This window comes from Falco biarmicus, chromosome 3 (genome assembly GCF_023638135.1).
Source record: "Falco biarmicus isolate bFalBia1 chromosome 3, bFalBia1.pri, whole genome shotgun sequence".
NCBI classification, from domain to species: domain Eukaryota; kingdom Metazoa; phylum Chordata; class Aves; order Falconiformes; family Falconidae; genus Falco; species Falco biarmicus.
In genome coordinates this window covers 7309163-7335000 of record NC_079290.1, presented here as the reverse complement: position 1 = coordinate 7335000, position 25838 = coordinate 7309163, and the positions used below count along the sequence as shown (strand labels likewise).

The window sequence follows — 25838 nt, the reverse complement described above, 5'->3', positions numbered from 1 at the left end:
ATTCTTTGATTTTCAACAAGTCAGTATCTCTCTGCAGTATTTTACACATTCAAAATCATGTAAAAAATGAAAATCTGGATTATAGAAAATTAGATTTCTATGTTTATCAGCAACCATTGGTGCTATCTGGTACCCATTACTGTTGACATCGACTTCCATTTTCATGCAAATTACCATTTTTAATTAATTCCTTGTAGCTCTTATATTTTTCAATCAATCACATGGCAAAACCTAAGTGTCAACTGAAAATAATTTAAAGGACACTTCCAGTGTCCTTTATGTATGCATCTAGTATGCTGTGCAGTTGTATGTGCAGTTCTGCTGACTTGTATTGTAGCTCACTTCCTAACCATCTCATTTCTATCACACAGTAGTTAATGAATCTTACTCACTCCAGTTCATTGAAATTCAGGGAGAGTTAAAGAGGAAGAATATTTTTTCTTCAAAATAGGTTGCATTCTTCAAACATAAGCAGAGAAAAGGAATGCATTCTTTTGTATGAAACACAAAATATTCAAAGAGAATGAGTTGAAAAATAGTTTTATAATGAATTATATTTTGATACAGATGAGATACTAAATGGGCTGCTGGTAAGAACAATGTCCTAAAGCAAACAAATCTGTCAAAGATTTCTTCATTTGTTTCATTCAAATATTTCTGAATACCTTCTAGCAGAATTAACTAGCAGAATTAAATTTAGCAATTCTAGCAGGACAAACAATGTATATATTGCCTGGAAATCTGCTTCTTATGCATTAGAATAAACCACAGAAACTAGGGCTCTACAAAGATAAGTAAACTTGACAATTATACAGAGATCTTAAAAAGAAACCTACCTTGCCTACATACTGATAATCAGATCCTGTGTATTCCTCTAAAAGAAAAAACTGGTTCCACATCCAGCCTCGCTTCTGGCGGTGAATTGCTTTTCCATCATTCCCTGATGTACGTCCCCCAAAGGTTTTGGGTCTGAGATCAGGAGTCCTTCTGAAAAGCATTTCTGTATGGCAGGGATGCGGCAGCCACATCCAGAGCAGCAGAAGTAACAGGACTTGCTGTGTTTTCATAGCTCTCCACTGCTGATGCTCTTCAAGCTGGTCAGCAATGGAATCTACAGTTTTGTTTTTTCTTGACTTGATTTTTATGTCTCTAGTTGCTGATGCAGCCAAGCAGCTTCCAGCAACTCATCTCTGAACTGTACATAGTAACCAATTCCTGAAAATAAACAGAGGAGAGACAATGTAAGTTGAAATGCATTCACTCCCTAGTGTCCAACATCCCTGCTACTGTATCCTGCAAATCCAAAACATTATGACATATAAAGCAACCTGGTTAGGAATACAGAGGTTATCCAGATAGGGAGAACACTGTGAATATGTTAGGCAGCTGCTTTCAAAACACTTCCTAAGTAAGAGTGTTCTGAGATGGACAACTATTTCACCATTAAAACATTTCAATTTAGAAACTTCTAAGTGTTCTTTATATAGAATAGGGGATTAATATTGCTGAAACTTATACATTAAACACTGTTGCCTTTGCTTCAAACATTTTCCACCTGATTTGATTTACAAGAATTTCAGTGTTTCATTAATCTTACTATCAGGAGAACTGAAAAGCCAGAACAAAGTAGTTTTAGAAGTAAGGGAATCATAAAACACCAGTTCTCCAGGGTATTTTAAATGGCAAAAGAGAACATCATATGCATCAGAAGAAATACAACATGACAAGAAGAAAACTTTCAAATAGAAAAAGTTCTTGAGATGATCTTGCACTATGGAGTGGTGCAAATTTAGCCTTACGTGTAGGAGGTATGTGAAAAATGTTTTGTCTGTTTTGCAAGTATCCTGAATATATAATTTTGGAAAGTACTAAAATTAATTTTATTGTGGGAAGTGATATTGCAGAGAGAAGACAAGCCCCTCTGTTTAACTCATCCTTGTCTTGCCTCTACTTCTTTGCTTTGTTTTGTTTTCTTTTGCTTTGTTTTCTTTTAGTTTTTCCTTCTTCTGACAGAACCATGAGATGTTATTTAGAAGGAAAAAATTAGCCATGTTTTCTTCACTTTACCTCCATCCCAGCATTTAGAGTAATGCTTTTTGCTAGTGAGATCATTTGGTAAGGTTTTCCTTCAGTAAATCATGAAAACCTATGACTTGTCATTTGAGCTATGGTTTGGTGTTGTTTTTTTTTTTTTTTTTAAACATGCCCACAGGAAACAGAATGCATGCATGCTGGTTGCAGTTCCTTGTATATTCTTCCACATGCAGCAGAAACCCCAAGCAGTAAAAATCTTGATAGTTTTTTTGTCCTTTTTTTCTGATTTTGATAAATAAGTAATGCTGCACACAGCAATACCATGTGTCTTCTGGTTTCAATAAAACTACACTATAGCTCATTATCATCTCAAATATTTTTTATTTTTCAAAGCAGAGCTATGTAAAAATCCTTTCTGTGTTTCAGTTTGATAGTGATATGCTACTTAAGATATTTCCAGTAAGCTTGTGTTGATTAAAGGGTTTGCAATAAAACATCAGGGTTTAGAGTAGCAAGCCTATGAAATGTAGTGATTTCTTGCAGCTAAAAGACTCTATGTGCATGCATGCATGTGTGTGTGTGTCAATAACTGAACAGATTCAGTCCAAGAGCCAGCTTCTGTTTTTAGAGCTAAATTATCTCAGGAGAATGTTTTCCATTCTCCTCTAACATCTGAAAGACTAAAGAACTTCTCAAAGCCATTGTTTTCAAGGACTTCAACTCCATGATTGTTCACAGTAGCTCACAGGCATTCATTTCCATTTGTTTAAATAAATATTAGATTATGTATTGTTTCATTTACCTCTTCTTCCTTTCTCCTAAAACCTTGACATTTACCTGATTCGTGAACTATGAATACTACCCAGATCAATCTGTTCTAATATAAACCACTAATCACATATGCTTAATTATATCATCACGTAAAAACTGGAGATGTGATCCTCCACCTTGGAAATTATTTGTCACAACCCATATTTATGTTCTTTTGAAACAAAGGTACACTGAGGGAGAGAGGAGGGCTGCAATTTATTCTTAGATACTTAGAAATGTTTATTCTCAAAGACTATAGGAATTTCAAACTTGAAATTAGCTCTCTATAAAAACTGCAAAGCTAATTTTTTTTTTTTTTTTAAAGGTGATACAAAATTTTCTTCTGTGTGTGTCTGTGGTGGAGGATGTTTCTTTTTTCACTTTCTTGTTGCCAGCCGTACGTATATTCCATTATTCACACATTATTATTTGATGTGGAAGTGTTGTTAAACTCCTCTTGGGAAATAATGCTTCAATATTAGGGGTTGTTACTGAATTTCCTCCTTGTTAAATTAGGTCAGCAGAATAAAAGCTCAGATGAAATTTGGTGAAGTTATAAAAGTGGCTAATGCAGATGGACTTGGCAAGCATGGCTGCTTAATGGATGTACTATCAATAAGGCCTTTTCCTTCCTTTGAGACTCCTGTTGTTCAGCTTCCTGCTTTAAATTTAATGAGTTTGATAGTAATCTACACTAAACCAATAACATTTACCTTTAAAAATACGCTAACAAACAAGAAAAAAATCAGACTGTACTAATAACAATTAAATAAAAAGCACCGGAATAAAGGAACTGCTTGAAGACAATTAGATGAAGGAAACCTTTTAATATATAACTACAGAAAACAGTCAGAAGTCCTAGTTCTGTAATAGAGTGCGTATTTAGGTTCTGTGTTACCCTACCAATGCTGGAGTAATAAATGGAGGAAGATAAATTTATCATCTATTTTTTTAATTCCTTGGAAACCTAATTGGAAAAATGTCCAAATTTTGATAAAAATCTTATCTTAGAAGAGAATCTGAGAACTCAGCAGAATTGTAATAGTTTTGCTGGCTTCAAATAAGTATTTTTTTTAAAGAACTGAAATAATTTTAAATAGCATTAAATAGTTTTAAATGAAACTATTTTACCAGTCTTTCTTCTCAAATCTCTACCTCTTTTTCCAGAAGATCTTTTCTCAACATTTTCCCACAACAGAAAAGAAACAATGAAAAAAAAAATAATTTGTCTTCTAAAAACTATTAAATATGTGCAAGGTTCCATATTTCTGTGTAATATTATTCTAAATTACATTAAACTCACTACAGAGGAACATTATGCCTAACTCTACTCTTGTTTATACAGGTTTTTGTTTTGGAATTATTTTTAGCAGGTTTTCTTGGAACAATTTCTAGTATTGAGGAGATGGATCAATCATCACTGAAGCTACTAAAAATTTCACCATTAGCTTTCAGCTAACAATTTAAAAACAATTAGGCAGTTATCTCTTGCCACAGGTTAATCACATCTAAATCTCTGAGAAGAAAATATTTTACTGCAACTACAACTGTATTCATGTGTTTCCAAATGCAGGTTTTGCAAAATTTGGAAAATATTATATTTTGTTTGCTCAGACATACAACCCTCCCTAATAATACTACAACATACCTAATACAATTTGAAACTCATGAGATTTAATGGACATATAAGATGAGCCATGGATACCTTTCACTGACACACTTCTCAGACTTCCATTTACAGCTTGCTCCAGGAGGCTGATCTTTCACAGCTGAGATGTTATTCCTTTAATAAATTATTTCCTCTTTTTGTCTACATTAATGTATAGGTGCTTTTAGAAGGCAGAATAATTAAATTTAAAGTAAGAACTGTAATATAGGTAAAAACCTTGTATGGTTTTCTTTAATTAAGAAGTTTTAGTAAACCTTTCTTCCTTATGAAGAACAAATTCAAACAGCAAACAATTTTACTAGGGATAGCTGCCATTTATGATTTTTGTTCCATATTTAACCTTGGTCAAACTTGAACTGAATTTTAATTGTGTAACATTTCAAAAAGCTCATCTAAAGAAAGAAATTTATGCAATGACATTTCTGTTTTCTCCCTTTCTGTTTCAGTGGGGAGCCACTATCTATTCACATCTCTAATCTTCCCTTCCAGTCCTTTTTAGCTGTGTTTGTACAAAAAAAGATATTTTGGGGACCAAAGATGCTTCATGACAAATTAGGTTAAACTGCGTTGGAATTTTAAAGAGAACAATCTTTAATTTTATTACAATGGAAGACACTGGAGCATATTTTGTTGAGATACAATTGCTACCGTTTGGATTCCTCCTTGAAGTGGTAACTTGGTAAGGTGCCTCTCTATTTCATTAAAACTCTGCCTTGTGGCTTATGATATCATAAATGAAATTCAAAACTCTGGCTAGGTTTTGAAATAATAGGGACTATTTAACAAGCTAGTAAAAATGCAATTAGGAAGGCAGCTAAGTGCAGGAAAAGCAGCATTGTCAAGGAACCTTAGAAAGGCCTGCAGCTCAGCCAATTGAGTTGTTTTAACTTATTTGCAATCTCTTTATCAAAGCCAGGAATAAGGTTCTAATGCTTTAATGCACAGTATTATGATGAAAGTACTTTAGACAGACACCTTTGTAAGAGACTTACTCAAAACGCAGTATTTCCCTCTGTAAGTGTAACTTAGAGGTGTAAGTTATCACTTCAGGGAAAAAGGCAACAATACTTTCTATAAAGGTTTTTTTAAAAGTACTTGAAGAAAAAACCCCAGCTCTTTTAAATGATCAATTCTTAATGGATTCTAATCTCATCGTCCCTTATATTATAGATTTATGGTCCTTGCTTTATCTATTATATCCCAATGAAGCTGTCTAATTCTTCTCAGAATTTAATTGCCTAGCTCTGAACTAAGGAGATAATTGGTAAACTGTCAAAAAGCTGCTTATTTCATTTTGCTCCAGTGGAATGCTTACACACTGCAGTGACCACAATTCAAGTTATTAAATTATAACATGAATTTGCAAAAATAGTCAGCTATACCTTTGAACTTTAGAACTCAGTCATCTTTATGAAGTCCTGTAACACTTGATCCACTTAGAAATTTAAATTGAGTATGCATAGTTTGATGCTAAACTAAAAAATTAAACCAACATTTCAGGAATAATGTATTTTAATTAGTGATACTAATCATATTTCCCAATCATGAAAACTAGTTCACTCAGATCAGAGTTTTTCACATTATTTTCATAGTTAATGGGGAGAAAAACTGAAAACCAAACCGTGAAAAAAAAAAGGAAAAGAAAATACTAAGCATTTTAACTTTTGTTACAAGAGTTAATATTTTCGGCAACAGAGAGGTTACACAGGAACATACCTTGTGTCTTATTTTTAAGCGTATTTATATGGTACAAATCCTAATTGTTATTAAAAACACAAGTTAACAGGCATTATACTGATTTCAGAGTCGAAGGTTAAAGATTCAGTCTGCCTTCCACTGGTAGTTCAGTAAATCTGATATCAAAAAAATGTATAAAATAACCCCAAGCAGACATTGAACTGAGGAGGAAGAAACCATTAATACCTTACTCCTCCCAGTTCCCCTGCTGTGGGCAACACGGTCCTTCTCTGTGTAAGGATCTCCGGTGACTCACCACAACCCTTCTCTGTTCATCTTAGGGAAGACCGAAACCCTCAGCCTTAAGACATAGCAGGACATGGAAAGGGTGAGCAGACCGCCAGAGAAAAGGCAGAATCTACTAGCACGTTATCTTGCATAACAGTTTTGACTGTTTAGTAATGAGGCTTTTCTGTATTAATTAAGACTACTTGGATACCTAACAGTAGTTCTTAACTGTCTATATGGTGAATTCACATTTCCTCACAGCAAGCCATTAAGAGTAGCACACCATTATGGTAATTCTCTCCTTAGACACTTAAATTTACCTTTGTATCTAATGTTTTGAGGGAGAAGTTAAGCATGCAGCATTGATAAAGTGGTAGGTGACTTGCGGACATTCAAAAATTACTTCCATCTTTTTCATTCCTGTACCCTTTGAAGTCCCCATAGCATTTCATTCCTCGCTGGATTCTGTTGTCCCTTCCAGATGTTTCTTTTCTATCTGGTTATATATACTGAGTTAACTTTCAAAGGTCTTGGTAGCTACCCAGTATTTTTCTGCGTAACTTGAATGAACAGAGTTAATTTATTAAATTTATGGAATGCATTAACACACACCCTTAACTAACAAAACTCAAACACCAGAATAAAAATTCAAAGTATTAAAATAAAATTAAAGAAATTATCTAAAAGTGCAGGATATGATTTAAAAAAAGGAAGTGGCAAGATCGCAATAGGCTGTACAATACAGGAATAAACTACCTAGGCACAGTTCTGGAGAAAATAATCAAGGAATTGAAGTATAATAGTTTTGAACAATCTCAATATAGTTGACTTTCCTATCACCCGTCTTTAAAAAAAAGAAAAAAAAAAAGAAAAAAAAAGGAAGGACGGGGAAGGAGATACATGAACAAGAGTATTATTCTTAAGAAATACAAAATAATCCTTCCTCTCCAGTCAACCTCATTTCAAATGCTGTGTCTGGATTTGAACATGACAGTACCAACATGTAAATAATCAGAAATCAGGCTAGCCTCAAAAGGTTTTAGAAAAAAACTTATTTTTGAGGAAAGAACAACTACACCTCTCTGCCTAGTCTACAGGAAGGAAAAAAGATAAAGAAGATCATAAGACTGTAGTTTTCAGAAACACTATTGAAAATAAGAAATTATTCTTAATGCATGGCACAGATAGTATAAGCAATTTACTTGAATCACAACAATGATTAGGTTAAGCATTAAGAAAAACCTCTCTATGTTTGCAGGGTTAGTCAGTAGCAGATATGAGATGTGACTGAAGGTTTGGAAGAACAGTCTGAGTGAACTGCTTTCAGAAATGGACTGCCTGCAGCTGGTGCAACCAGAGAATTTCTCAAGATCTTTTCAAGCTCCATCCTATAGAACTCTATCTCATCTTTTTCCGTGTCATTGTCCTATGCCTTCCTATGTCTGATGCCACTGTTACCAGTGGCCACCGTATTCTCTTATATATGAACAGGTATTATTCATTCCAGCTCACCCCCATCCTTTCCCATTCATCTGGTTTAATCTCAAAAGCAGCTGCAGATTTACTCTTGTGGGTTGAAAACAACTTAAATTCTCTTGCTTGCCAGCCAGCATAGCATGCTTTTCCACATCAAAAGGTACAGTCCTAGCCACATGGCTCCCCTGCATTTAGATAAGATCTGTGCCAGTTCTGAGTCTTCCTCCATAAGACTTTGGAGTTGCATTTATCCCATCAGTTGTCTGCTATGTTCTCCCAGATAAGAGAGTGAATTTAGCTTTCTTTCCTACTCCACCCAGAATTCACCTGATGTACTCCTTCCTAAGTTGTTATCCCCTTTGTGTTTAACTCATGGCCATGCTACCTTCTAAAACATTCAGATTTCATTATTGGCAGATTTTTTTCTGTTATAAAGGCAGCAGTCCTGTCTTTCATCCATTAAACCCAACCAACCCCCAAACCAGTTAATAGCTTTTAGGATTTGATTATTATTATTTTTTTTTTAATTTAAATGGGGAGAGGGGGGCAGGACACAGATGACCCAAGAAAAAAAACACCCCTCACGATTTAAAAAACCCACAAACCTGTTTTGATATTTAGCATGCATGCTACAGGAAGGAGAGAAGAGAGTCAGAGTGGAGAGGAGGAAAATGACCCCTTCTGATGGGAAGGCGCAAACAAGCTCCAGAATGTTGTTTTCTTCTCTTAAGAAGCATGGAGTGGGAGGAAAGTAGTGATTTATCAGAGAAAGTAAATCTATTTGTGTCACTGTAACACTGAAGTGTAGACACAAGAGCATATGCTAAAGCGATTTGTTAACACCCCATTGTCTTTTCATTATTCATTACATTCTGTCTTTGACAGACCATGATTTTTCTGGAAATGAAAAGATCGGAAAATTCAGTCTGGATTTTGCCAAGAACCAAAACTGAGAGATCACTGAATATCTAGACCTAGGGACTGAATGTTCTTTCTCCCTGTATTGAAAGGTTTTCCTGAATAGGGTGAATTGTAATGAATAATGCTGAACAGTTACAAAATGACATTCTTGTCCTTCAGGGCAGGTGGAATTTTAAATCTCCTAGGTTTTGCCATCCAATGCTTTCACCTGCCAGCTAACTCTAACCATTATTAGAGAAACAGAATAAGCACAGAAGCGTGCCAAATATCTAAAAACTCGCCATAATCTCATCAGGAGTTTATATCTTCAGTTGAGGCTGAAATCTTACAGCTTCAGAGAGCAGAGGCAGTTCACTAAAGCATAAAGAATTGGAGCACTGAGAGACTGTGCCTGCTTAGAAAACTGTGTAATTTAATAAAGTGTTCATTGATGTCTACACAGTGGCTCCTCAAGCTTGTGTTAGTGCCTGTGCCTGCAGCATGGACAGTCCCATTCCTGCTAATTAGGTGATAGCAGAAGGATTACATTCTTAGCAAACAAGAATAAATGGAAACAAGCATTTCTCATGGAAGCTCAGAGTTGAAATGTAAGAGAGGATCACATTTTAAGAAAGGTTGGTAAAGAATATGATTTTATCTCTCACATTTATTAGAATAAAAGTATTGAAATGCACTTTATTATTCACAGAGCCCATCAATGTCATATTTGGCATTAAAAAAATATCTTGAATGACCAGAAGGTATATTTGCAATGCATTTGAAAAATTTTACTATACATATTTATTAACGTACTTAATGTTTCACCTTGTGTTCAATTCCTTTATAACTATTTCAGCATATTTAAAAGTCCTGCTATGGCTTTTTTTATTGTTCTCAGCTTATACAGCAAAGTGAAAGTCCCTTCATGTGGTGACTGCAGTTTGTTGGGCCAGGATGAAATTACTAAAAAAATGTATACACTTGTAATTACCCCCTCAATAATATGAGGCAGAACTCTTTCCAACAAGAACACTCCTCTGAAGAAACAGATCACTAAATTCTACATGTGTTTTTTCCCATAATGTATCACATTTTACACACTGTACTCTATGCTTTTCTGATAAATAAATGGATGCAAATCTGCAACTGGAATGAGCTTGCACAGGTAACTGGTGAAGGGCTACACCCAGCTGCCACAGGAAACGCATTTTTTTTCAAAACAGTCATTCCATCTCTGATCTTTCACTCTTAATTTTCAGGGGAAACCAAAAAAATACCTTTCAAAGATAAATGGAGAGCACAACTTCAAAACTCAGCTAGAAGCCAAAACCAATGGACTCATATGATTTTCTGGTTTTACTGAACTTCATAGTCTTTCTCCCTTCCCTTCTAACCTCCATATGTCTGCAGGTTATAAACTACCCAAATCTCTCTTTCCTTTGAGAGCTAAATATCTCTTCTTTAAAATCCTCTTCAGCACCTTTCTCATGCTAGTCTATTTCATTTCTGGTAACTATATATAGGTATATATACTTTTCTTTACAGAGTTCATGTAATTTATAACTATCTAATTAAAATTAGAGAAATTATCCTCATCTTTAGTTTAGTCTTTAAGTCTACTTTTTGTATGTCAGATCTAAGAAAGGGTCTGTATGCTTGAAAGAATGTACTTTTTTTTCCCCCAAATACACCCAGACAGGCTAGTAAAATATTTTAACTTTATTAAAAAAATCTGTACCTCATCTGTAAGTCCTTGGATCATTACAGTTACAGCAACACTAGCAGTCTTTAAGGCATTCATTACTGCTTCATCCAAGATGCAGAAGAGGAATACACAGAACACAATAATAAAATATTATTGTATTATTCTAGTCTGTTATTCTAGGCTGTACGAATAAGAAGCTCAGGCAAAGACAAAGTGATCACCTGAGATTGCAGAACAAGTATGTGACAGGCAAGGAGGCAAACTACGTCTTTTGAAGTCTCAAGGTACAATACTGTATGGTCTTTCATTCCTCTTCTAACACACTACTGTTCTGTATCCTGTACTTATATACCCTGTTTCAAGCCTGTTTGATGAGGTCATCGAATTTATTAATATTAATAGATTTACTATTAGTCAAGTGAAATCATTCAGCTGCTCAGTGTGGGGTGGGGTGTGGGGGTGTAGTAGACAAAAAGAAAATAATAAGCTTCTAAATGTAGGTTAAAGCTATGCTCTGAAGAGCTATAAATACACTGAAATTATTATAGCTATGTAACTCAAGTAACAGAGCATTGATATAATTGAGTGTGGACTGATGAGCAACTACAAAATGGAGTAACAAGCAGAATCTCCTTAGCATGTAGGAAGGCTAACTATTTTACAGCAGCTATTATGCTATTATAGGAGAAATGGTGTGCAGTCAAGAAGTGTGCGTATGTAATTTTCAAACATGAATAAAATTAATTTAAAACTTGGTGCTGGCTGTCATTAAAGTTTGTAAGACTACATATGAAAAGACTAAGCTGGTAACCTATTAAAACATAAATGTCAAGGACTGTTAAATAGTAGAAGAATAAATCATACAATGTGTAAGGAACTGCTGAAAAGATACACAGGAGAGACATTGTTCTCCAGAAAGAAGTTGCTGAAAAATAAAACTACTGAAATACTAAATACTTCCTATATACAGGTCACCAAAACCAATCTCCTTTGCTGCCCCAAATGAAGAAAACTGTGTGTCAGATGAAATACTCAGTGAAATTGTGTGGGTAAGCATGAGCAGGCCTTGTCTTCAAAAGATGTGATATATGAGGCAAATTCAGGAAGCCATTTGTAATTAGTGCATGAGTGGTTGTATCCTGAAGGTCTAAGCATCGTTCACTGTGTCTGCAGAATGAATAGTTAAGCAATGCACAGATTGGCAAACAGGACAAAGAGGAGAGTAAGAGGAAAAAAAGACCGTAGGGGATCAGCACTCTCCATTTCTTAATCTCCTCTCCCACCCCCAGACCTTGCTTAGCAGCAAGTAATGAAGTAGCAACATCCGTGGTGTACAGCATGAAGATATGCCAGAGTAATGACATTTGCCAGGAGAGGGATCAGGTAGCAAGCAAGAAAGCAGCTCTGACTCATAGTACAATTTAAAAGGAATTATTATTCGATATCGGTATGTGTACATATTTATTTATTTCAGCTTGGAAAGTAAAGATCTTCCAGTAAAAGTGAAAGTCAACTGACACAATGATTTGGCTTAAGAAAGCCTGGAATAATACCATGTAATCATAGTTAAGCTTGTTCTTAAAAAGCTGTGAAAGAAAGAAAACAACAGAACATCGGGGAAATTCCCCAGACCTTGCCATTCATCTGAGATGTTTTCTGTTTGGTACAGGCTGCTTGAAGGAAGAAAGATGACAGACAGGTCTCTAAAAAAATTCTACTGGATCTGAGGTTTTCAATTTAAGTTTTGAATTTATTGGTGTAGCAAAGAGTGCATTAAAAAAAAAAAAAAAGCTTCACTCACAGTTACAGTATTAAATTTTATTTTCCCTCAGATTGTCCTGTATCATGGCATTAAGCTTATCAGGCACTATGTGTAGGTTCAACATTGTAAAGTACAAACTTTAAAAATTGTTAAAAAAAGAAAGGATGATTTGTTTAAAAGGTAGGGTGTGTTGTTTTTTCTTTTTTTTATCTGGTGTCCTGTCCCCACCTACCCAGCATATTTTCTCTCCAAAGTGTAACTTCATTAACTCCAAAATCATTCACAAATTCAGTACAGATGGGAGCTAATCAGGCAGGGATGTTAACCGAGGCCATTCCTCTTCTGAAGACTGTTCTGATCACCAGGTCTTAGGATCTCTCAACAGCCTCTCTCATGGAAATTATTCAACACTTTAGACTTTTTCATAGTTGATGAAACAGAAAAAAAGGTAAGAGAGAATGACAGCTGCCCAGTAGTCATACCTTTCAAGAAGGCCTCAGAGGAGGAAAAATCAAAGCTAGGCAGAATATTATAGCTGTTGCTAATCTGCATTCTGGCAATTTCTCACTGCTCTTGCCTTCTGCTTGCAACATCAATTAGTATCTCTAGGAGCCATACAAAAATCCTGGATAAAACAGCACTTTCATCAATAATTTCCAAGGCGCTAAGCCAATTTGAAAACATATTTTAAGACTTACAAGACCTAATTTTTCATTTAACAATCACAAAAAGCTCTAATTACACATGAATTTTAGGTTAATCTTGTTCTATTTAGAGACTTTGAAAACTGAAGTGCTCTAAACTTGTGGACACCTGAACAGGTTGGTTGTGATCCTTCTCACAGAAAAAGATTGTCCTTCTTTCCCCCCTCCCCAATGACCACTAGCATTGCTCTGAAGCAATTATCCAACAGACTGTATTAAACCATTAGACAGTACCTAACAGAATAAGGATAGCATTGAGTACCAGATTTAAGAGGTTTTTTGTTGGTGGTTTTTTTGTTGGTTTGGGTTTGGTTGGTTGGTTTTGGTTTTTGTTGTGGCAGAATGGCATAGAGTAACATCTGCACAGTAAATTAACTTTATTTTGTAATAATCTTTAGTAAAAAGAATGAGGTTACAATATAATTTGCAAATAACTCAAATTTCCTATACAATATCTTCACTAGAAACAATTCAGACAATAAAAGGAATGTTCCACTTTTGTGGGCTTTCAGAATTTATAAAATAATGATTGGAAGGTGAGAACTTCATTAAGGATTGCTTTGGGGACAGATGTTACCTTTCTACACTTACAACCATTTTTGGCGAACCAGACTTCTAAGTTGGAACACCGGAATATGGTGAATTGGCAACTGGCAGGTAATATATATAGCAGCTACAGTGCCTTCCAGTGCATTGTTTAAAACTAGCATCTGCTGAGAGTTTTCATCTTTTTCACTCAAAAGGAGACATCCTCCTTTTGGACAAAAACTAAGAATGAAAGAAAGGAAGAAAATAGTCATATAAGCAAAGCAATGATCTGTAAATTTTTTGGTAAAATTGTCAGGAACTAGGAATAATGTAAAATGTCAAGATGAAAAAAAGCGCGAGAAGTACAGATACAATCAGTTTTTTGGATAGATTTTAGTGTTACAGTGGTTTCTTTCCTAGCTTAATTCTGTGAGATGATTTTGTGAAGAGCTTTGAACCCAGGATTACAAAACTGGCGCTCTTCAGACAGTAATGGTTTTATTGCAAGTGCTATCCGAGAGGTGGTTGGGCAGCTGACACAGTTTTAAGTTATCTAGCTCCGAGTACAGTTACTTGTTTGCTTTGTTTCTCTCTCTCTATGTGTGTATATATAAACTCTGCAGACATGGGGATACTTATTCATCAAAATTATTTAGTAGTAAGAATATTATATGAAGATGGAAAAATATCTGTTCTGAAGGGAAAGTACGAGAAAACTAAAAACATTCAAGTCTTTTTTTTTTTTTAATTTGTATTTTATTATTAATTCTGTTCCATATTCTCTTTCAAGTAAATGCACTTCTGTTTCTCAGAGAAGTCCCCTCTGATCAACTGTGCTTCATTTGTTCTTCTGGTTGCTTTTTTATTTTTATTATTTTATTCTGTATTACTATAGTCACAGATGCCTTTTACATGGCTACTGGACATTCATAAAGTAGCAACCAATATTAACTATTCAACCAATAATGACCAGCCCTCCATGATGTCGTGTCACACCCAGTGGGGTTATTTTTTGCCTAACAGCTCTCTTTAGTCAAATTGAAAATGCAAATCTGCATGGGCCTCTACTAGGTAGAGTATTTGACTATCCACACCATATCCAAAGTGACAATGAGTCTTGATGTTTTGCTCAAATGATTCTCCAACTGCACCCACAACAGCCAGAAAGCATAATGCAAACAATGTATATGGTGTAACATTTAGCTAGCAAGCAAACTAAAACCAGCTACAAGACAACTTCAGAATACCATATTTACAATAGCAAGGTAATTGTCATGGTTAAGTGAAAATGGATTAGTATGTTGCAGGTTTATCCAATTCCTTCTTTTGTTAAACAATGAATAGTAATTAACATTATATATTTCCACAAATAGAGTTAGTTAGAATACCAGTAATTTTCCTGACAGATCCAGTGTAGGATTACATTTATCCCAGTAAAACTAAATTATTTATATCAATATACCTGGTCTACTGTGATTTCTGTGGTTTTACATAAGTCAAAAAATTATTTTATGTGTTCAGTATTTATAAATTTTTTCCAATTATCTGCCTCCTTTTTTATGTCTGTATTTTGAATCTAGGGTGAATAAATTACTATTACAATTGGAAACCAAATGTTTATAGTTTAGTTTTTACTGGAAGTCAATTAGGAGTCAAAACACACTTCTGTATGAAAAATGCTGTTTATTTAATGTGAATGAATAATAATTGTGCAAGAGAAATACAGTCATTTAGATTATCGGAATTCTTTATGTCTGTCAATTATTAGCTAGTCTCTGGGTTTTGTTTCTTTTTAGAATTAGGGACTGTTTCATCACAATATGCACAGCTAATAACTTAAGGGTTTTTTTAAACAACAGTCTTTTTTCAAACCGAAAACAAATTATCGGTGATTAATGATGTATTGATCTTTGAAGCTTACAGACTACACAGCAATTTTTTTCTACCAAAAGTTTTAAATTGAATTTACAGCAGCTTATTCCCTACCTTGTGCTGTATTATATGCAACATCTTAATATTAATTCTGAATGACTGATGCTGTCTTAGGTTATATGTACACATTTTTCTCTACAGAATATTCTTCTGTAAATTTATCAAAAGTCTAGAACAGCAAGTGAAGAGAACTCTTGCTTGTAAAGTTCACAAATAAATATGAAGAGACTGCAGAAAAATAATTCTCTAATTCCAAGAGTCAACAGTGTATTCAAACAGTGCCTGCTCAGTGATAAAGACTTCCATCTCATCTTATCCTCGTAAGTGAAAAAATAATGATGTAAATACCACCTAGTTCCCTGAGAAAACTGCCTTGAACAAAATTCTTAGGACGACTGGAACGTGATAGCTCTCCCATATTTAAAGGCAACCCCCTTCAAATCTGCGTATGTGAAATTATATAGAGATATATGTGGCATATAACTAAGATATTTTACATAGTTTATAGTGTCAAGCAATTCTAATAGCTTGGACAGACACAACATATTTCTGTAAAACAATTAATAATTTCAAAGACTGAAAAGATTTACTCAGCTATGGCAGAAAACAACGAGATGCATTAACCCCACTAGATGCATAAAACCCTATAATGCCCCAATTCATTTCCCCATTGTACTGATTTGGGCTGGGATTGAGTTAATTTTTTTTCATAGTAGCTTGTATGGTGCTGCGTTGGATTTATGACGGAAAGAGTGTTGATAACACAGGGATGTTTTAGTCATTGCAGAGCAGAGCTTACACAGAGTCAAGATCTTTTCTGCTTGTCATGCTGCCCCACCAGCAAGTAAGCTGGGGGTGCACAAGAAGCTAGGAGGGGACACAGCTGGGACAGCTGACCCAAGGGATACTCCAGACTGTATGACATCATGCTAAGCCTATAAAGCTGGGGGGAGAAGAAGAAAGGTGGGGATGTTCAGAGTGATGTCATTTGTCTTCCCAAACTGTTAATGTGTGATGGAGCCCTGCATCCCTGGGGATGGCTGAACACCTGCTTGCCGATAGGAAGTAGTTAATGAATTCCTTGTTTTGCTTTGCTTGTGAGGACAGCTTTTGCTTTCCCTGTGAAACTGTCTTTATGAGTTTTCTCACTTTCATCCTAACCTTTCTCTCCCCAATCCCACTGCAGAGGGAGGGAGTGAGAGGATGTGTTTTGCTTAGCTGCCCACCAGGGTTAACTCACAACATACATCCATTTTTTTCTCACAGAAAGCTACCTTAAATAAATGTAATCCTTCAAGTTAACAAGAACCAGATGACCTGTATGTTTTTACCAACAAATTCCGTCAAGTCACTCAAACAGAGGAAATCACTATAGAACACACAGAACTATTTGTAATAGACTCTTCTTAACATTCTTGGGTTGCAAAATCATCAGGAAAACCAGAATCTTGTTTCTTCTACTAACCCTATCATCTAAAAGCTGGCTAGGAAATAAATTCACAAAGATACAGATACAAGAGTACAAATACAGCTACAATATACTCAGATACTTTCTGCACAAAAAGATTCTGGGAAATGTCAATGAAGGAGATGTTGACCATCTGTGATCAAAATCGCTCCTGGGGAAGCAAATCCATTGCCATCTAAAGCGTACCACGACTTAACTAGTAGCTAAAGAATTACTCTTTTATCCAATCTGCCTTGATATTTTTACAGAATGGCATCCAGCCTCTCACTTCTGGAAGGCTTATATCAAGCTGAATCTCTGTCATACTACTACAAACACTGTTTGTTGCACCTGCCAAGAAAAATGCATGGACAGAATGCCAGTGTCAGCAATGCTGAACATTTAAAGCTTTCTGTTCTTATTTATAGCTCGCTTTATAGTAAAGCAAGCAATTACAAGAAGTTAGGACTGTAGACAAACATAGGAGGAAGGTTATTTGAGGTCCTACATCCATTCGTTAAGGTCCAAGAGAACAATAGTTCCAAACTGGAAGTAAAAGCGATTCTCAACAGGCTTTAAAGGTCACACAAAATAAATGGTAAGACATCCCATTGACTGTTTTTTTCTTACGATTCCTTCTGTTAATTTTTGCAGTTTCCATGCAGTGTCATTCATTACTTACTTGCTCTAGCCTACATGTTTAACATGGATCTTCACTGGTATGTTGACAGCTTTCCCTTCTTTTCCTAACATTTTTATTTTATCCCCAGTGTTTCTTTCAGTCCTCTTCCAAACACTTGTCTGAGAAAGGCAGGCTAGCTTAAGAGTCTAATGTCAATGAAAGTGTTATATTTCTGTTACTAGAAGAATGTCAAGGATCTGTTCTCAGTTTCAGCAACAAAAAGACAGCTACTTTAGTGACTGAAGTGTACTTGCTGAAGATGTTCACTGGTGTCACTCAGAGCTCAATATGATGTATATTTAAAGTGTATATTACCATATTTAAAGAAATGCTAGGGATTTCTTCCCAAGTGAAGAGAAGCACAGAACTACAATGCTATATTATATACATACACATCAGCAAAACAGAAAATGTCAACCAATGATTTTCTACCTCTGCTTTAAGCACTATTATAAAGTAAAATAGATATTTCTCTAATAACTCTTACATAAGTGAAGATCAAAAGAACTTGAGTGTATTTTTTCCTGTACCTATAAACAAATAAATTTGTCCAATTTGCAATGTCTTCAACACATTACTCAGTGCAACTCTTTAAGACAGCTGTATGATACAGAAGAAAAAACCCCTCCAAAACCACAATTAATACACCAGCTCTAGGAGACGGACAGATGTTTAAAAATGCCATACACTGAATATGATATAAGTCACTTTCATACGGTTGAAATTCTGGCAACTTGTGAGGTAAGGTGTCAAACACCACCTGACAAACAACGAGGTCAGCAAGAAGTCATGTCGCAGAGTAACTAGATCACAGCTGCAGCACTGCTGCTGTCATTTCTACTCTCAGTCCTGAGAAATGCTGCATGTGCGTCCTTTCTTCTGGTCTGCAGCAGGACAGCAGCCTCTCCAAAGCATCTGTGCCTCAGTGTTTTTCCAAATCCTGTTCACAACCTTTTTGATTAATTTGGAAAAATTGTCCCCCAAAAGCTCTGTTTATGCAAGCTGCTGAGGTCTGCTACAAATGCTCATTCACGCCAAGGTATGCAAGTTTTGTCCACAGTATCAACTTCTGCAGCCACGTCTTACTCTTTTCATTAGCAGGCTCCTTTTATTCATTACCTTTTAGAGAACCTTCCTATTAGGAAGGAAACATCTATAAAATAATATTCTGGAAATAAATTGATAACTGATGGTGTCATCTGGACTGTTTTGGCTTCCTCACTTAGGGCAATTTTTCATTGAGCTATTAGATAAAGATGAATTCTTTCTTATGGGACACGTGGAGGGAAATAGAGAAGGAATATTCAGTTACTAACAGTAAAAATGATTTTAAAGTAAGATGAAACATGGGTATGCTAACATAAACATGTAATTTAGGTATAAGCAGGAAATACCTGGAAACCAGTCTAAGGGCAAGGAGGATAAAAAGAACAGGTGACAGCAAGTCAGAAAGGATGAAGAAAGTACTGCATTAGTCATCTATCAAATGCCTTTGACATCTGTACATTAATACATACAAAAAGCATAATGAGCAAACCTAGTAAATCTTGAAGTCTTGTTTTAAAAGTTGAAAATCATATCATAAGCATAATAGAGAGCTGGTGAAGCATCCCGTAGGACTGGAAGTTTATCATAATATTATGTGCAGGAAAGACAGGAAGACCAGAGGAGGAGGTAGTTTTTGAAAGAAGCTATATGGCACAAACAAAAGCTTTCCTAATACAAAAGTGGGATAGGAAATGTACTAAAGAACAGACTTTGGCTAAGCCACTGTCATTTCATCCAAAACACAGGGGAACAAGCATGTAAAAAATATAAAATACATTGTATTGCTGAATATTGAGTATAAAGGAATAGCAGGAAAAGAAAGGTAAAATGGATGAAGCCAAGGCATAAAATGAGAAGTCAGAGGTATCTAGAATGAAATAATTCTGTAACAGCATTAGCAACAGGGCAAGATTAAAAACTTTGGTTCAAAAATCAGTGGAAAAATAGTGATTTTATGGATAGAATGAAGGAAATTGGAGAATGCAATGTCTTTTCTCAGCAGTATTGTCTCTAAATTTAAATTAAAAATTAAAAATGTACTTTCCACTCCAATTCCACTCTAAATTCTTTCTATGATTGAATAATTATCATGCCTTGTGGACAAAGAAATATCAGTAAATGTCAACCATCTTATAATGCTACTGAGGCAAACAGATCACTGAAGATGATTTAACAGTATCATCTGGATCCAAAAAAGAAACTGATCTATAAGGAGGATTACTACCTACAAGGAAAATAAATTACAACTTCTTTACTCAGGCAACACTTGGGAAGGGCTCAAAGCTTTGAAACAATAAATCCATTTTTGAACACACACCTTAAGTGAGGTGTGCAGAAGTCAGGTTAGACTACTTGTCGCCATGACTATCCTGGCACAAGGGAACAAACTGGTGCTACTAGGTTATAACAGAAAAGCGTGTGAGAGGGGAGAACAAGTTACAACTTTTAAATATATGACTTATGTAAAAGAGATGGGGGATAATCTGTTATCCTTATCTGCTGAACATGACATGAAGTAATGGCTGAGATGATTTGTAGCTGGGGAAAACCCATGAAACCCAGCCCAGCAAATGATTTTTTTTTTTTTTTTTTGGGGGGGGGGGGGGTAACTTTAATGATAATCACTTCTACAGACAGAACTAGCACACATTTACATAGTACAATTCGTCTCTTAAGACTGTTTTAGAGATTAACTTCCCTTTCCACCTCTATCCATCCTTAATCTTGTAAATGCCATACCCAGAAGACCAACCATGAACTTTATCTTATTTACATGAAAAAAGTAACAAAAGGCTATCATATAATATATGTTTTCAGATATCTTTCAAGTCTACACAGTAACTGAACAAAGTAAGAGAAATAAATTTTTTGAGCCAATCTTAATCACATACACCCGATTTTGTGAAATAACAAAATAATAAAAGGGTTTGCTAACCTAGATTCAACATAAAATAAGTCATATCTGCAGGCTGGCTTCCACAGTCCTCTAGGGTTTAAACATAATTTGATAAACTAAATGCCTACTCATATTTTGTTTAGTAGTAGCTCACCCTACATTTGCTTTTCTAGTGCTGTCACTTTAGACTACTGGATTTTCAGAAGTACCTTTTAACATGACTGCAAACAGGAAACATAGCCCAAGGGCCTGAACACACAGTGGTTATAGCTTATATACCCGCTGCATCTTCAAGGAAAGGAAGATGGAATGATTCCAAGTATGCAGAAAAAATGCTGTCAAGAGGAAAAAGAGTATGAAAACTGTAATCACATTGCTCTGAAGGATGACCTGTCTCCAATATAATGTCTGATTCTTCTAGATATTTCAGTCATTTCAAATCACACTTAGATCTAATGTGATTCATCTAATCTTATTTATCATCAAACACAAGCCATTATGTTTCCAAAGAGATTGTGGTGGGAAGAAGCAGAAGAAACATATCAATATTTTTTAATCTAGAAAAAAAAAATATCTTAATAACATGGTTTTTGGGGTTTTGCTTTAAATTGGTAAACTACTTCTTCATAAGCCTCAAAAGGTCCCAGGAAATTATCTTCCTTTTCCCACATTTATTTTATTATATATTTTCATGGGGTTTTTACTTAAGCATACTAATACAATACATAGCCACTGGACAGGGATGAACCTCAGAGAAAGAGTTTCTATTCAAAAATCTTGAAGTGATGCAAAGTGTGAGTTAGGGCAAGTTATTTCAAACCTCTGTGAACTATTCCCTGCCTCCAAGCTTTTTCCAATCTTGTTTACTTAGTTTGTAAGTATCTTATATTTGTGACAGTCTCTTAACAGGCCACATTTCCATGCAATGTTCCATAGAAATACTTCCAAAAGAGCAAGAAAATTCAAGCAGCTAGATCAAACAGTTTACACGGTCTTACTAAATGCTGGAAGCCCCAACATGCCACAGTAAGATGCTTTTGTTTGCTTTTCATTCATGCATAGTGTTAAATGTCTAAAGCTGCACATCTTTAGGGAACCATATGTCCCTGTACACATTATGTGTACCCTCAGTTACACATTTTATCTCCTAGTAAGTAGCTCAGACTTCCTGGTTGTTTTCTCCCCCATGAACACTATTTTCTCTATCCTTCCACAAACAAGTATCATGCAACAGGACTCCAAGGCAGATGGAAGGCTTTTGAACAGTCCCAATTCCCACCAGGGTGTCTTTACAAAGAAAAGACCCCTGTGATTATATGTAAAGCAGCCCAATGAGTGGGACAAATTACCAAGATGAGACTGAGATAGAATGCCATTCTCAACATCTATACACTCATAACTGTATTAGATATTAGTTGATAATCCCAAATAATCAGGCAGACTGGATTTTAAGTTTGTTTTGTATACAGTGGTAACTGATTGTTAGTTCAGTTTGGATTAAACGCAAATAAGATCAGTTATGGAATTATGAATGATTTTATATTTCACTAAATAATTTTTGTATGTTGTCCGTCCAACTGTCCAATTGTCTGTACAATAAAAAAAATTCTAGGAGTTAACAGGACTACAGACTAAGTAAAGTAGATGGGGGGGGGGGGGGGCGCAGTGATTAGGTACATTAATTATAATGTATTATAATAGGTATAAATATAAGTATTATATGGAGAAAAAGAAGGCTTGAAGCTCTTCAGTGAGACTGTATGCCTTGTTATTCTGCAAACCACCAGACAGTGACCAAATAGACAACAGGACAGTGCCTAAGCACAGACACTGTTGCAACTCAAAAAACCCCCAGTACTTCACATACCTACTAATAGGTAATAAATGATGAAAACTGCCTTATCTTTATAATTAATTAAATCTTCATAAATAATATCCATTATATACTACAAATTATCCAGGAACTACAGCTGTACAGCATGAACACTGTTGATAGCATTAAATATTCTTAAAAGCTCCAAAGCATACCATAAAATTCATGTTTAAAAATGAGTAAAAGACTGCAAAAACACAAGAAAAAACTCCAACAACAATTATTTGTAAGGATATGCAACACACCATAGAGTATCAAAGAAGTATGTGGATGTGTGGACTAATACCTAGAGACAGTCTATTTTTTATAAACAGATGTAAAGGGACTTATCTCATGAGAGTTTATGTGTGAACAATTTTTTAATGTTTCTTGTTCCTAGCTTGACACATTGTCTCTTACATGGCATGCTTCTTCAGGGCATTGTTACTCAATTTAGGTCTATCAGAAGTTTAACCAGTTTTTGATGGTCCTGGTGATACAGCCCAGGACGGGCATACCCGGAAGAGGCATGAGAGTACTTGGCAACCCACTGGAGCAGAAATTTTATATGCCTAGCCAGAATGAATCTATTTTGTTTCCTTTTTATTTTATTTTTTTTTTTAAAAGTTCTATTTTCTATGCTACATAATAAAATTTCTCACAGGCTCCTTTTAGCTTGTCACAGTGAACCCCAGTCTTATTCACAAGAACTGGGATTTGCAAGTATTCAACATTTATTTTGCTATATTACATCATACAGACAAAAGTCAAACATTCGTGGTTTGCACGAAACATGAAGTGAGATGCAATGAACGTAAGAAGCATGTCCTAAGCAAAGAACTTATCACATAAAAACACCAAAATACCAGCACCTGTACAATGCAGAAAGAAAGCAGATCATCAAGATCTGAGTAAAGCTGGGCAACATTAGGATGTAAGAAACATTACAAAAACATCACCTATAATCTTGGAAAGTATAGGAACAGAAACATACAAAGGATAACACAAAAATCATTAAAATCTTAGAAGTAAATTATGTGTATAAAAAAAAACCAGAAGTGAAACCTTGTAATTTGATTTCCCTTATATTTTTATGTCATAGTCTTATGCTGAAGATTTAACAATTCTATAGTATTTGGCAGTGTTTGACTTTAGCTTTTTTAAGGAGATAGCATGTTGATATTTTATTAAACATATAATTCTATATATTGCTTTGGATGTGAAAACTTCTGCTTAATGCACCCTGAAGCAAAAGTGCAGTTAAGTGCTTCCTAGCTCAGTTATCATTTTGCACTTCTCTTCCAGGATGAACTCTGATCACATGTATTCTATATATAATTCATTCATTCCAACTGTCCTCTGCATTTCATTACTAAAGCAGAATGCTCATCTTGGTCTTTAAATCAATTAAATCAACTACCTGACAAATGCTTATTGGATATCATTAAAAGGTTATGGAAAAAAAAATTACTGTGTTTTTAGAATTACATAAGGGATGAGAATTACTGTTTTATAAAAATCTAGGTGGAAACTGATTAAATGTCTGAAAAACTTAGAAGTCCTGAACACAGTACTAAGCACAAACTGAGACAAACACAGATGAGGTTGATGGTCAGCATCCAACTAACCTCGGAAATACAGGGCCATTTTAGTCTTACTTTCTGCTAGGAAATTAAAGTCTCAGAACAAGGCACAGCTTTAAGGACTACGTCGGCCGAAGCGTGTGAGTGTGTATGTATCTGCACAGCATTAAAAAAATAAAAATAAGAAGTGCTAAAATTTATATATATGATGAAATTTTGTCAACAGTATTGGAAATTAAACACAGGCTTAAGTCATTTGCAAAATGCTGTGGTCTCCCATGCACAAAAGCCCATTAGTTTTAACAACAAACCGTGACCCTCAAACTTCTGCAGTTTAGTGCATCCTCCAAGACTGCAATACATAGTAGGAGGTGGCTTTCAGTGCTCCCTGGTGGCAAACCTTTTCCCCCTAATTAGGAAGAAGGCACCAGAAATTCACTGACAATGAGGAGCTTCTGCAGTGCTGTCCAGCCTTGCATCTTCAGGTTCTTGAATGCATGGCTCTTACATGTGAACAAGTACACAATATTTCAAGCATAACATAACTGACAAGAGCATCTGACTGCTGCTGTTAACCAAAATGCCTTACAAAGAAAGTACGAAAACACACAGAAAGAGGCACTGTAAACTTTTATTTACTCTCCTTCATATTTATTTTTTCTTTAAATGAGGAGCAAGAAAAACCCTAGTATAGTCAAAGTGCAAAAAAATATAGAATTCTTGTGGATAGCAATGTGGACTAACAAAGAGAAAACAGGAGAGCTGATCCTTGTTACCATTCCTTTCTCATGTAAATCAGTTGTGACAAACTGGAGCAGCTAGAAAAGAGTTGTAGCCTGGTCTAAGACTACCATAAGACTACTGGAGTATCTGGAAATTTTTTTTTATTTTTTTTTTTTTTTTTTTTTTTGCTTTGGCTGAGGAGAACTTGATTAAAGGCTGCTGGAGAGAGATCGTTCTAGAAACACAAGGGTTTAGTTTATCTGATTTTTTTTTTTCCTGCACAAGACATTGCAAAGCTATTGCCAAATTATAGTTAAATTGGGGTGTGTGTGTGTCTGTTGTTTTAAAATCTGTTAAGGTAGGATTTTTTGCTTACATTTTTAAGGATTTACAATTTATTTTGTCATTCATTTCCTGAATTCTCTTTATAATACTCAAAAGTGACAGCTTTCTCCATGTCAGTATGTCACAATATGCTCTGCATCAAGGGAGACAAATATAAATCCATTGCTGGAAATTACAGTTTTATTACTGAAGCACACAGACTTCATTACATTAGTCCACTAAAATATAATTTTAATTTTTGTCTTATTTGTATATTCGTACTTTAAAGACAGTTCAAAATATTTATACACTGTAAAAGGTAGGAATAGTGCTTCATTTGCAGCTAATGTACGTGTAAGCTTCTCCATTCATCTTCAGAAGAAAACAATCAAGTTCACTTCGGCAAAGGAAAGATCTTTCAATCTAATGCCAAAAACCACATAACCTGAAATGTCCGTGTCGCTACTCTTACTTTAGCAGTTCTCTTTTAAACTTAAATAGCACTTCCTGGGTTGCCCTAAATACTGTAATCTCTGAAGGACAAAGTTATAGCAACAAGCTAATTCAGACTGTTGCTGCAAGTGTCTGAAAAGATGGTACACCTATGTTTTTCATGTAAGAATAGCACCCATGGTTGCTGGGATCCTGTGCTTTTGTGACCTTTATATCTTGTTTAGAATTTCTCTAGACATTCAGGCCCTGAACATGTCAGTTATACATTACTGCAGTTGTACAGCAGGATGAATTTTCTTCTTTCACTGCCACAGCCTAGGTGCATGTTGCTTAGACTAGCTGGTA

At 35.2% G+C, this 25838-nt stretch overlaps 1 protein-coding gene across 1 annotated transcript in view; it reads right to left on the bottom strand.

Moving 5' to 3' along the window:
- Nucleotides 1-25838, bottom strand: part of CDH10 (cadherin 10) — a 102729-nt gene that overhangs the window by 63717 nt on the left and 13174 nt on the right. Inside the window, exon 2 of the mRNA XM_056333260.1 lies at nt 837-1215. Within this exon, the coding sequence (XP_056189235.1) occupies nt 837-1067 (231 nt within the window). The 5' untranslated portion in view covers nt 1068-1215. The remainder of the gene's footprint in view (nt 1-836; nt 1216-25838) is intronic.